Genomic DNA, 14,002 nt, shown 5'->3' with positions numbered 1-14,002 from the left:
CTTCACTGCTCCAGGATGGCTTCATAGCACCTTTGTGGCACTATACCTTGTTTCAACGTAATTTTTATTTGTGTAATTATTGGTGAATGTCTGGTGTAAGGTCCGAAAAGGAGAAAAATCAAGTCTGTCTGGCCTCACCACTGCATTGCCCAGTGACTAATGCAGTGCTAGTGCCAAGTAGTTAATGAAATAATTAATTAATTGAAAATGCCAGTTTGGCTTCTGAGTAACTGGCTTAGAACAGTGCTTCTCAAAGTGTTGAGCTGGAATCAGCAGCAGCTGGAACCAGCAGCAGCAGAAGCAGCATGAACTTGTTAGAAATGCAAACCCTTGGGCCCCACTCCAGACCTGGTGAATCAGAAAGTCATAGAAGAGGAGAAGGTTTGCAGTTGCCCTCCAAGTGATTCCAATACATGCTTAGGTTTAAGATCTACTGACCTAATTCTCTGGTTCTGAACTTTCAGGTGAGATTTAAGAGGACATACCTGTGCAGATAAGCACTCTATTAGGCAGAAAGCTAAGCAGATCATTTTGGATGAGCCTTGGTAAAGGGCTGGATTTTGGACATGACTTAAGGGCTTTTGAAGGGCATATGGACATGGGCCAGCCGACTTAGTGTTTGAACCCAAGAGGTGCAAGTGCAATTTCCTAGTTAGTGACACGGTGGAAACAGGACCCAGCTGTTGACATACTGCAATGCCTGAACTTTGTTGGGGTGAAGGTGGGGGGAGAAAAATTGAGATATTTTCTATGACAAGATAATCCTGCAAACTCACAAACCTGAAGAAATGCCATTCTTTTCTGAACAGAGCAGGGCCTAGCCACAATAGGGATCTTTGTGGATGTGAATATCTCCCCTACGAGCTCCAGATTTTTCCTATCCCACAGTTCCCTCCTGTATCATAGCTTTTAACAATGGAAGCCCAGTAAACATTTGTTAAATGTATTAATGAGTGAGTGAATGAGGGAATCAATAAATGTATAAATTAATAGAAGAAGAGATCAACAAATGTTCTGTCTGTCTAATGGACTGCAAATGTGGATTCTCTCTACTCCACAACCTTTCAGTGAAGATCCTCTCTGTTTAGCCCTCTTCCTCTGAGAGTCAGTTTTAGGTTGGACCTGGAGATTGGACAAATAGATGCTTGCGAGTTAGATTAATGTGCCTTCATTTCTTCATCGAGGAGGGAGATGGAGAAGAAAGAAAGCAAATCCCTTGAGACCAGCAGCCCCTGAAGACAGGGAACATGGCTCTATCTCCAGCACCTCGGACAGAGCTTGGCTCACAAGCCATGCTCCACAAATATGAATTGTTAATCAACATACTGAATGACTGCCATGTGGCAGGCCTGGGCCAACCATTTTATTCTTATTACAAAGAAACATAATAGCTCCACTTTACAAAGGAGAAAGCTAAGGCTCAGAGAAGCTGAGTGAGGCAGCTAGATACAATCTCAGACCCTCTCACTCCAATGCCCACATTCTTTCTTCTGCCCCAGGCCAATTCCTGATACAGCTACTAGCCAGATTCTTAGCTCCCTACAGCTTTATGGAATTCTTATACTTGGACCCAGGAGAGGTCTTCTTCTCTATTTATTGCTACTCCTGGAGCTCTCACTGATCAAACAATATGACACAGGAAGAGGAGAGGATTGACAGTTTGGTTGCTGACAGGCTACAGTATTTTTGTTTTGTGTTCTCACCATCTAGAATCTCTGCTGAAGGTGTGGACATTGTCCTGGATTGCCTCTGTGGGGACAACACTGGAAAAGGTCTCAGTCTTCTCAAACCCCTGGGAACCTATATTTTATACGGTGAGTGCTAAACAGGAACAAGGACATGATCAGGGACCAGGAACGCTGCATGTGTGCCTACACACAGGGCTCTGAAAAATGATGTTTGACGATAGTAAGATTGAGGTTGTTTAATTTTTTTAATGGTTTCTGTAATATTGCTGTTGCTGTTAGTTGTTTTCAATTATAAAAATAGCATGTGTGCCCGCTGCCCTATTACTCCCATGAATACTTCTCATTTGTGAAAGGGGTAAAGCCAAGCCAATATTTCCATGGAAGTGGATGCATAATTTAGTATGATTATTACTGATGAGAGAGCCTGTGAGAGTCAATGCACATTGTCAGGACATCAGATATATCTAACACATGAGTCAAATGCAGGCGGATACTGGATTCATGCTTACTTATTCACCAGGACTTCTATTTTTGCTCCAGTTCCAAGATGTTATTCTGGTGAAATTCAACTTGATTATCTCACAATTGTCTAATTCATCACATTGATGTCTTGGTTCCTGGGTAATTGAAGCCTGGTACTGTGATGTCTAATGGTAGTCAACCCATAAAAGCAGAAGCAGTGGCTACTGGTTTACCCAGGTCATATAATTAAGTTTAAAATATACAGTGGTTTTCATTAAATAACTGTTATCTGAGAAAAACTTACTTCCATATCTTTGTGGACAAGGCAGGAGAGTCTTTGAAAAGGCACCAATATGGTATCTGAACGTTCCCAATACTGTTAAGAGCTCTCTCACCCCCCTGCCCCACAAAGAACCCCACAAAAAAGAACCCCACAACGGGGTCTTTTCTCTCTGCATGAGCTTCTAACAGAATCTTTCCCAACTCCACATCCCATCTGTCCTCCAAATATTGCTTGTTCCAGCTGGCAAAGCTCAGTTTCTCACACTATTTGTCTCAAGTCGTTTTTACTTTTCTGCCCAGACCTCACTGGAGCCAACATACTTACTGGTTACACCATATCCTGGCTTCAGAATCTACTTTCATCCTCATCTGCCACACCCATCTATATTCTAACTCAGTCCTAACTCTCCCATTAGTTAAATCCCCAGCCCAGGTCAGCCCAAGTACTTGCTGGGAAGTCAAATTTGGAATCATAGAGTAGAATCACTAAGGAATTTATTTTTCAGTCTCAAAGAACAGAATCAAGAAGACATTTCAGCAACTTATTGGTTTATAAAAACATTGGCATAGATCATACTTTTGCTACATGCCTAATTTTCCAAAGTAATGAAATGGTCACTTCCTCTGATCCAGTGATGCCTAGCAACAATAGTCACCTTGATGTCCTGCTCTCATTTCCCTCATTTTTCCAAGGCTGAATTAAATTTTGCTTTCAAGCTCTTGCCAGTTCTAGACCAAACAACTTCCATTCTTCCATGTGTAACAAGAGATGTTGATTTTCACCAGCAATTGCTTGATTTGGGAATCTTCCATTTGCAGGTTCATCCAACATGGTTACTGGAGAGACCAAGAGCTTCTTTAGCTTTGCAAAATCAGTAAGTATCCATGCACATCTAATGTACTATGGTGGTATGCTGATTCGCATGTTATGACTTGCATCTTAGGACATTGACCTAATCTTGTTTGTTTTCCATTTGCATCATTCATTTTCAATAAAGCATGAATTCCACCTGCTCATTGCATATGGGCAGATATATGAACCACTTTTGTCTAAAGGAAGCAGAGAGGTGGGAGTGTTGGTGAAACTCAAGAAAGCTTTATTCTGATTTCAACAGAGATTGCTTAAGTCTAGGTGTTTTTAATCATCTTTCAAAAATGAACTTGGTATTAGTGCATTTTATTTGCCTCATAGAGAGGCCAGACTCAGTTTGGGCACTTTCTGACCAGGTCTCTGGGGGTACTTGAGAATTCTCTCTGTCTGCACCCTACTGAGGTAGAGATACAAATGGGGATCCTACAACTTTAACAGGTTCACGGGTTGATTTTTAGATACAGGCAAGTTTGTGAACCACTATCTTAGGTGATCCTGCTCTGGATATGGTGATGACTTTGTCTGCCATAGAGAAGCCACATCCATGGGCATTCAGCCCACTACAGACCTCCTCAGATCTATGTTCCAGTCTAGAGCTATACTTTCAAAAATTAGACCAATTTGGTCTTGAACTTCAATTTTGACCCCTCCCACCCACCACAACAGGAAATGCTGCTTGTCACCAGTGCTTGCTTTTGGTCCCTCTCTTCCCAGCCTCCTAGGCAGCCAGTGCAGCATTCACTCATTCACTCACTTCACAAGCATTTTCTGAGCACCTGCTGTTCGGGGCACTGTGCCAGGCACCGGGGCATCACAATGGATGAAATAGGTGCATTTGTGGCTTTTACATTCTAATGAGGGAGACAAACCCAAAACAAGTAAGACATACTAATAACATGATTGTAAATGGCTGTCAAACCTCTGATGAAGATAAAAACAGGGTGCTGAAATAAAAAACAGCAGGATGAGGTAGAGACATGTAGAAGAGGGTGGTCAGGAACCACTATGGTAAGGAGGTTAAAATTCATTCTAAGTGTGGCACTAGGGAGTATTTATATGCCCCCTAAGTGCCAACGCTAGCTACCAGAAACTTCACCCCAAAACATTCCCTAATTCTGAAATGGATAGTATTCCCTGCACTTGTGAAATTGGAAAGAAAGGGCCTCTGTACATTTGGCCTTTAAAGTCTGGATCGAGGATCACCTCGACGACAGAATCTACAGGAGGAGCAAGAATGGAGTCTAATGAAGGATGCTTTCTCAAATGTGTCCTCTGAAGACAAGCTTTGTAGCACTCACAGCTGTTTTGTCTCTGTGGCTGTAATTTACATGATGCTGATAGATTGCTGTGGGTAACCACAGTGGTCCCAGATAACATACAATTGTAAGAAGTGTTTTCCATTTCTCCCCTAAATGCGCAATCCCAACACATAATGTTAACAAAATAATTGCAGCGTGCCCGTGCTCAGTGAAGGCATTCATAAAAACACAGCCGGAATGGAGACTGAGATCCCTCTTCCCAAATCAGAGGTGTTCATTACAAGAATGCTTTGTAGCTGAAGGTCAAAAATAAAAACTGTTTGGGGCCGGCCCGGTGGCGCACTGCTACAGTGCGCCGCTTGGGAGCATGGTGGCGCTCCCGCCGAGGGTTCAGATCCCACATACCGACCAGGTCCCGCTCACTGGCTGAGCGAGGTGCGGGCGCAGCACCGAGGTTTGCGATCCCGTTGCCGGTCCCCGGTCCGGTACGGGCGCGACACTGAGGGTTGCGATCCGTTGCCGGACACGAAAAAAGACAAAAAGGAAAAAAAATAATAATAATAAAAAATAAAAATAAAAACTGTTCCCTTTCCAAGTGCTGGTCCAATGCTAGCCGGTCAGTTAGAAGTCAATTGAAGAGAGGACATGCTAAGTAGTGGGATGATAACTTTGCTCCAGAAGGTTCTAGAAAAGTTCTTTTCCAATGCATTCAAGAAAGGTTTAGAAATTAAAGGCATATTTGGAATTATACAGAGATTTCTCACTCAGCTGTTTTAAATATGTTCCATCTTTAAAATGCTGAAGAGCTGGCACTTCACTTCTTATCAAATGTGCCGTTTGCTTTCACACAATAATGATGATAATACTAACAGATGAAGTTACCATTTAGGGAGCAGTCTGACTCCCAATTCAGAGCTCTTATTCACTAAACCAAAAACATCCCTTTCAAATTAAGGTGATAATAGAAATGGTTTATGTTTATAGAGCACCTAGTACATGTCAGACACTGTTCTAAGCACTTGACATGTATTAACACAACTCCTCACAACAACCCCATGAGGAACAGTGAGGAAACTGAGCACAGAGAGGTTAAGTAACTTGCCTAAAGTCACACAGCTAGTAAGTGGCAGAGCTGGGATTCAGAACTAGGCATTCAGCTCCAGAACTCTTAACCACAACTGTGTAGCACTGTAGATTCAGCAAGCATTCATTCCACAAGCATTCACTGAGGCATTGTCAATACACTGCGAATCAGGTTATTCATGATTTTTCTACCTTTGCTTTGCACCAAGAAGCCATGACCAAATGCATGGCTCTTCTCAAGCTGGCCGCCAGGCCCTCACCAAATGTACTTTGGTAAAGAATTTTATATACAAGCCTCCTCCTTGTTTTTGACCTGCCTCTCCTACATTTTGCTGACCACATGCATTTCCAAATTTAAAAAGTCAAAATCTTTTATGCGTCTCCCTCCTCAATTCTTTCTGGAAAGAGGCAGCATATGAATAAACACATCAACAGCACAAGTACTATAAATGCCATGTGTCCATCACATTCCCCTTTGTATTCTATATTGAAACTTATATTAAACCTTTTACTTCTTAGAAGCCTCTAGAAACTGGAAGCTTGAATTTCTAACCTATAACCAGCACCAATGGAAAAGCAATTAAATCAGAATAAAGCAGTAGGATAACCATTCCTGTAGGTTATTAATGAATTATTTACTTATTTTGATGTCTGAAGGGGGAGAGATGAGAGACTAGAAGAGACAGCCACATTTACAGTTGTGTGTATCCACCCAGCACTTTAGTCCAGGGCTTCTCAACTTTAGTGCTATTGGTATTTTGAGCTGGATAATTCTTTGTTGTGGAGGCTGTCCTGAGCATTGAAGGATGTTTAACAGCATCTCTGGCTTCTATCCACTAAATGCCAATAGCTCATCCCCCTGTCCCCAGACATCACAACCAAAATTTTCCCAAACATTACCAGATGTCCCCTGGAGGGAAGAACTGCCCTCGTTTGAGAACCACTGATTTATCCCAGCACTTTGGCTCACCACACCTTCATGCTGTTCCTTCTTTCTAAATTTGCCTTCCTTACCTTTCTTTATCTGATAGATCCCTACCCACCGCAAGTTTAGTTTCGTCATTATTTGCCCCTAGGAAAACTGCTCGTACAGTGACAGGGATGACCTCCACCCTGCCCCCACCACACTGTGTAAACTTCTCTGCTATCCTCCTCCCTTCACCAACCCCACTGTCACCACCGCCATTCACTAAGCCAAGTGCTTTCCATTTAATTCTCCCTGCAGACAACAGAGGCCATATCTTGCCAATGTCATCAGTTGAGAAAAATGATGCCCAGAGAATAACGGGCAGTAAGTTGTAGAGCCAGCATTCAACTCGGAGCTGACAACCCCAGCCATACACTTAATGGTTCAACTACACAAGCCCTGGTAGTTGGTTGGGGCTCTCTTTCCCCCTGGATCCTGAGCTTTTCATAGTATCACTGTCTATTGTTTCCCGTGCACTTGCAGCAGTGCCTGGTGAAACAGATGCTTTAAAAAATACACCAACGAGAGCTCACTCTTGGCCAGCTGGGGTCTGCCACCCTGCAGCCCCGGGCTCCCCCGCAGTAGCTGCGAGCCTTGGCAATGCTGCACATGTGACCGGCACTGAGTTTTGGTAACCCCACACCTTCTCTCCTTCCAGTGGTGGCAAGTGGAGAAAGTGAACCCCATCAAGCTGTATGAAGAGAACAAAGTCATCGCAGGGTTTTCCCTTTTAAATCTGCTCTTCAAACAGGGCCGAGCAGGCCTCATTCGAGGAGTGGTGGACAAACTCCTGGGGCTCTACAGCCAGAAGAAGATCAAGCCCATGGTGGACTCCTTGTGGGCTCTGGAGGAGGTAAGAATGGTGTTTCTCCTCAGCAAATAACCTACTCTCTTTTTAAGTCAAACAGGTTTGGGCAGCTAAATACAATCTTTTATGAAATAATTTTTCTCTAGGTTTGTTCGTTTTAAATGCAGTTCAAAAGGTCATTGTTCCATAGTATGGTGCTTTGGATGTAAGAAGTACTATAAGTTCCTTGTGGTTCTCAAACCACATGCCTCACCACACCATCTTGCCATGAACCTTTTCTAGGAAGACTACCAAATTTTGATGCATGCATGCAATTCACCTAGGTTACAAGAGCGTGTTCATTGTTGCAGCATCATGTATATTGTCATCTTGTGGATGTATAAGAGATGAAGGGCAGAACAGACAATGGCTCAGAGCTGAATTGATTTGTGAGCTGAGCCTGGATGCTCTGAGCCCTGCAGGACATTAGCTGTCACAATGGACCTTGTAATTATTGCTGAATTGTTGGGTTTAGTGTTGGATTGAGTCTTTTTGTTAACTGATCTGCCAAAAGTTGTAGTATTTGAAAGCATTCCTTGATCATGGAAAAATGAAGAACCTCTAATGTAATCTTTAGCAATACCAAAGCAGGAACTGGTTGTATTTGTTCATATGGGACTTGCAGGGAGGAGGCAGGGTCTAGGAAATCCTTCAGGACAAAGGAAGGTTTGGGCATTTGGGAAGTAAGTCATTCAGCTACTTAGAGGAGAAATGAAGAGATGGGGCTTGGGTTTCAAGAGGCATTTCACTAAGAAACCCCTCTAAGGCAGAATTTTGTAACCTTGACTTTAGGGAGCCATGAAGCCCCTGAAAAGTATTTTAAAATATGTGGTAATATGTTATTTTGTTTGTCTTATATTTTGTATTGGTGAGGTGTCTTATGGTATGAGTACTTTTTTGTACTTTTGGGAGTCAATAAACACCTTTTAAAAATCTAATAAACACTAAGTTCTATTGAACAGATAGTGGGTATGCTTCTGGCAAGAAGGCTATTGCTATCTGTCTGATGGACTAAGTTGTTACAAATCTAATGGCTTCTCTAAGCATAGAAATCCCTCAAAGAAGGCTTTGGGGTGGTCACTGTGCGATCAAACACAACTGATCTTGGATCTATGGGCCAGGAATGTGCCTATGTACCTCTCTCTAATGCTGCAGTATCATGGATGGTCTTAAAAACCCAACCACCAAAAAACCTTGTTTGTTATGATAAAAGAAATACATGCTCATTACAGAAATTTCTAAATTAGCCAAAAACACAGGGAGAAAATAAACAGTAAGTCACATTCCAGAGAAGGATAATATCATTAACATTTTGGTTTGCTTCCTTCCAGTCTTTTTTCTACTGCAGATTATTCAATCTATTGCTAAGTCAAATTATATAATCATGCATGCCTTCTGTTGTGTAATTACCAAGATGGTTAGCCTATCATTATAAATTTCTTGAAAAGGTTTTTAATTTAATGAGTCAGACTTCCATATGGTATTCACTATGGCATCTCAGTGGAACAAGGTAGGGCTGCCCTACATGGTTACTGGACTCTCAACAATCAGAAAGAAGAGAAAACTGGGAAGAGTCAAGACAAGACCAAGGCTAAGAGATTAACTTGTCCATGAGGCAGAGAAGGGGACTAATGCTTGAACTCAGTGCCCAAAGGGACCCAACAGATCTGATAGCATTTAATCAAGGATTGAAATCCAAGCTGGGTCCAGTTGACCCAGTGGGCTCTTGTTCTAGTATTTGAAATCACTTCTTGGTCACAATGGTAATTGAATCATCAAATATTTATTGAATAACTACTATGTGCACAGTACTGTGTAGGTGCTGGAGATACAATGGTAGACATACAGCCAAGATCCCTGGACTTCATGGAACTCACATTTAGAGTAGTGGGAAGGGACAGGAAATGCTGAAGTAAATGAAAATAAGCAGGGTAATTGCCAATTGTAATAAGTTCTTGGAAGGAGATAAATTAGGATATATGTTGGGGACAGTGGGGGAGAGAGTTTCCACAAAGCAGTTTCTCATCCTCTTTTTCACTGTTGCTCCCTCTAAGGAGACTTTTTTTTTTCCTTTTTGTCTTTTTTACTGACCGGTAACGGGATCGCAACCCTCGGTGTCGCGCTCGTACCGGGGACCGGCAACAGGATCGCAACCCTCGGTGTTGTGCCCGCACCGCGCTCAGCCAGTGAGCAAGAACCGGTCTCCATATGGGATCCGAACCCTCGGCGAGAGCACCACCACGCTCCCAAGCGGTGCACTCTCCAGTGCGCCACCAGGCCGGCCCTAAGGAGACTTTTTAGAATTTTTTTTTTTTTTTTTTTGCCTAATCAACCACTCCTACCATGAAATTTTAAGACACATATATATAATATGAAGGTGCTTCAAAAAGTTCATGGAAAAATAAAATTAGATAATGTGAATCTTTCCATGAACTTTTTGAAGACCCCTGCATATATGTGTGTGTGCATGTGTGTGTGTGTACATATATATGTATGTTTACATCCTGTATGTATATTTTATTAAAAGAGTAAGATTTTTTTTCCATCCCCCAGGAAGCAATTTTCACCCCTCTGGGGGTGACATCACGCTCATTGGGGCTGTGTGCTGTACGGGTGAATTTAAAGAAGGTGGGTTCTCTGAGTAGATGGCATTCGAGCTGGGACCTGAAGGAGGCTGAACACTGAAGGAAGAGCATTCGAGGCAGAGAGACCTTCAAAGTGAAGGGATAAGGAAGGAAAGACCTTGGTGACATCCAGGGGTGCATTGTTGTGAGCCGGGGAGGGAGTGGCCTGAAAAGGTCAGCAAGAGCCACATGGAATGTGGCATTTCACTCTAAGTCCCATGGGAAGCCACTAAAGGGTTAGAGTCAGGAGGTGAGGCAGGTGGTCCCCAGGGCATTATGCGTCTGGGAAGAAGCTGAAATGGCTGGGCAGAGTCTGGGCACTACAGAAGTCTGATATTCAGAAGATCTCATTCCAGCTAAGGAATGGGAAAGGCACCCTAAACCACAGAACATGAAGTCTCATAATGGGAAGCTCACGTGTCCTTAGGAGTGTTTGACAGGCACGATGGTCCACGTGGAGCTGCAACCTTGGTGTGAGGGGAAAACAGGGCTCTGTGCATGCTGGAGTTGTCAGGACTGGCTCAAGGGCTGCATGCCCTGAGCATGCAGAGCCAAGGTGCCCAGGACAAGCACTAACTACAGATAGGCATATCAAGACTGGCAGCTGGCAGGCTGAATCATGGACCATACACGAGCAAGTCCAGGACTTTACCTTAAAATTGCTTCTGAATCACATGCTTCCTTCCACCTCCACTCTCAGCACTGTGGTCTAATCTGGACTCTGTCCTGTGAAGGGCCTCCTGAGTGGGCTCTCCTAACATCTTGCCCCTCTGCAGGGCATCCTCTGCCCAGCTGCCTGAGTGGACTTAGCAATACCCGAACCAGATCCTTTTTCTCCTACTTAAAATCTTCCCACAGCTTCCTACTGTACTGAAATACAGTCTAAATCCCTTACCGAGGTCTGCACGGTCCTGCCCAGTCTGACTCCTGCCCACCTGTCAGCCTCACTTGGTACACCTCACCATCTCTGTCTAAGCTTCAGAAGTCTGCATGTTTCTGGTCCCCGAACCCACCCCGGCCTTCCCTGTCCTGTGCCTTTGAACCTGTTACTTCCTCTATTTTGAATATTCTTCCTCCTGATCTTTGCCCATCTGCCTCCTTTTTATCACTCACGTCTCTGCTTCCATATGATCCATGCAGAGAGGCCTTCCCTGACTCCCCTCTTGGATACAGCATCCCTCACAGCCACCTCTGCCCGCGTCCTTCTCTCTCCCTTCACACTATTTGATATTCTCCATTATACTTATCACTGGTTGGAATTATCTTGTTCATTTATTTATCAACTAGTTTAAACTCTTGTTGTCTTTCCACTAGAATGTAAATCCTATGTGATGAAAGACCTAGACTATGTTGTTCCAGACCCCAGAGCCCAGCACAGAGTAGATGCTCAATAAGTGCATATTACATGAATGAATTAATGAATCCACCAACACACAGAAGTATGACTAGTTGGATGTTTCCTATGTTTAACAACAAATATTTGTTGAATGAATGAATGAATGAACAAGCTATACTATAAAAAGATATTACTTCAAGACAGAGTTTCTCAAAAAAAAAGTTTTTACTTTCTGGGTATGATTGACATTTTGGGCTGAATAATTCTTTGTTGGAGAAGAGGGGCTGCCCTGTGCATTGTAGGATAGTTGGCAACAACCCTGGCCTCTACCCATTAGATGCCAGTAGCACGTCCTATCACCAGCAGCAGCAATTTAAAAATGTTTCCAGACATTATCCAATATCCCCTGGGCAGGATAAGGGTGGGAGGCAAAATCATCCCCAGTAGAGAACCATTGCTTTAAAAGAAGCCATGGTGGTTCATACAGTCACCGGCAAAACAAAGGAACAGTAGATCCCTGTAGCAGGTTAGTCCTCCACAAAGAGGAGACAGACGGCTGCTGCCTGTTTGCCAACAAACGCATCCACAGCAACTCATCAGGAACACCCACCGGCTTTCTGAGGGTTTTCTGCAATATTTACAGACATCTGTTTAGAGCTGCAGTTAGACCAAACTTGGCTATTTATCAAGCCCACGCAGCTCTTCTGGGCTTGAAGAGAGTACAGCACGCTTATTGCTTGAGAATCTCAGAAAGAGGGCTCAGGATTCCCCTGCCCCTTTGGTAGATGATTGCACAAATGTGCTCTTCAGGCCAGCTCTATAACTTCATCTATGGAATATGAAGCCCACGGGGACTGGAAGAAAATTTTCTTGAGTACTCTGAGCCCTCAAACTAGTAAATTTAATAATATCAGAGATGATGAAGGTTTCTTTTGAGCCATCTGTCTTTGACTTTATTGTAAATTTAATACACAAAGCAGAAGGGGTATATGGCAGCCTCAGGTTTGATTCCAGATACTAAATGTGCAGCTGTATATTAAGTTGGAAAAAAGTTACCTCTCCAAGCAGTTTAGAGGTAGGAAAGGGATGAAAAATACTTGTATTTGTCAACCAAGCAGCAGTTAACATTGCTGGGCACCGACTATGTGCTAACACTGTTTTAGCAGGTAAAGCCTACAGAAGTCATAGACGACATGTTTCCTGCCCTTGAGTATGATGTGGTTTCTGAGACAAAACCAAAACCTATGAAATGATTGGAGAATAGCAGTATTAAGTCAGGATATTGGTTTCAAGTGCAACCGGAGCTGAACATGAAAGGGGACAATGTTAAGGAAGAATGAAAGTTCAGAGACGGTTTCAAGAAAGAGGGATGCTTGGTGGAGATTGGGAGGATCGAAGTTATTCAGTGTTGGACTTACAAGAAAAGCTAATACAAGCAGGAGAGACAGTGCAAACAAAATCCCAGAAGTGGGAGTGAGCGTGGGGTAGGTGGGGTGGAGAAAGGTCTGAACTAAACAAAGCAGAAGCTGCTGGCCGAGGAAGAGAAGGAGTAAGATTGGTTTGGTCAGTGGAATCGAACCATGGCCCCTTCGCTGCCAGGCAGAGGAGTTTGAGTTGACGTCTGGGTGAGGGGATTGCTGTTAAAGAGTGTGGCCTACGAAGCAATGTACCACTTCATCCTCTGAATTCCCTGAGACCCACCCAGCCCCAAGTATGGTCACCATAAGGACATGCACCTACCTGGTCTGTATGGCTGTGGCCTCTGATTAAAATGATCACCATTCATCTGCCACTTAACAGTACACAGAGGACTCATGGAGATCTTAATTTTTTAAATCTTCCATTAAAGACCTTATCTGTAGTATTTTACATGACTTACATAAAAATCTATGACTATGGTCTCTAATAGAGTATCACTAGTCACATGTGGCTATTTAAATTTAAATAAAATTAGGTCATATTAAAAATTTAGTTCCTCGGTCACACTAGCCACATTTGAAGTGCTCAGTAGCTACACGTGGCTAATGGCTAATATACTGGGCTGCACAGCTATAGAAGAACATTCCCATCGTTGAAGAAAGTTCTGTTGGAGCTGGCCTATGAGATGATGTCATCCTTCTGTTTGAAGATAGGAAAAAATTTGTCTTCCCCAGCAATCTGGCATGATTACCTTTTAGTAAACTGTTAATTATGTCCTTTCTTGTATCTCTGTTTGCCTCGGCTGTAGTGAAGGTCACTGCCCAAATGCAGTCACTTACTTGTTTTAAGTTAGTGTCTCCTGCATTCTTACCTCCATGTTTATAGTTGTGGTTTAATGATATTTGTGTCTTTCATTCTAAGCCATCACAAAACCTCATAGAGATAGGTCTGTCTAAAAGAATGAAGAAAAAAATGTGATGCTGAGCTTGACAGGGACCCTTATCTGTCCCAGGACAAGACGGTGACTTGATAAAAGATTAATATGGAGCACTAGCAATAGGGAGGGTGGGATGACCTGAGAGACAAGCTGTGTGTGGGTGTGTTTGCCAGTTTTAGAGAAGCTACAGGCTTCAACTCCAACACCAGACTGGGAAGTTAAGAGAG

At 43.1% G+C, this 14,002-nt stretch overlaps 1 protein-coding gene across 1 annotated transcript in view; it reads left to right on the top strand.

The window, feature by feature from the left end:
• VAT1L (vesicle amine transport 1-like) overlaps nucleotides 1-14,002 on the top strand; it is a 156,199-nt gene that overhangs the window by 77,275 nt on the left and 64,922 nt on the right. Inside the window, exons 5-7 of the mRNA XM_008570587.1 lie at nucleotides 1,711-1,814; nucleotides 3,252-3,307; nucleotides 7,271-7,465. Coding sequence (XP_008568809.1) covers nucleotides 1,711-1,814; nucleotides 3,252-3,307; nucleotides 7,271-7,465 — 355 coding nt within the window. The remainder of the gene's footprint in view (nucleotides 1-1,710; nucleotides 1,815-3,251; nucleotides 3,308-7,270; nucleotides 7,466-14,002) is intronic.

The sequence above is a fragment of the Galeopterus variegatus genome, unplaced genomic scaffold (genome assembly GCF_000696425.1).
Source record: "Galeopterus variegatus unplaced genomic scaffold, G_variegatus-3.0.2 Scaffold617, whole genome shotgun sequence".
Classification (NCBI taxonomy): Eukaryota; Metazoa; Chordata; class Mammalia; order Dermoptera; family Cynocephalidae; genus Galeopterus; species Galeopterus variegatus.
The sequence above is the reverse complement of the archived record's forward strand: the minus strand, read 5'-3'. Positions and strand labels throughout refer to the sequence as shown.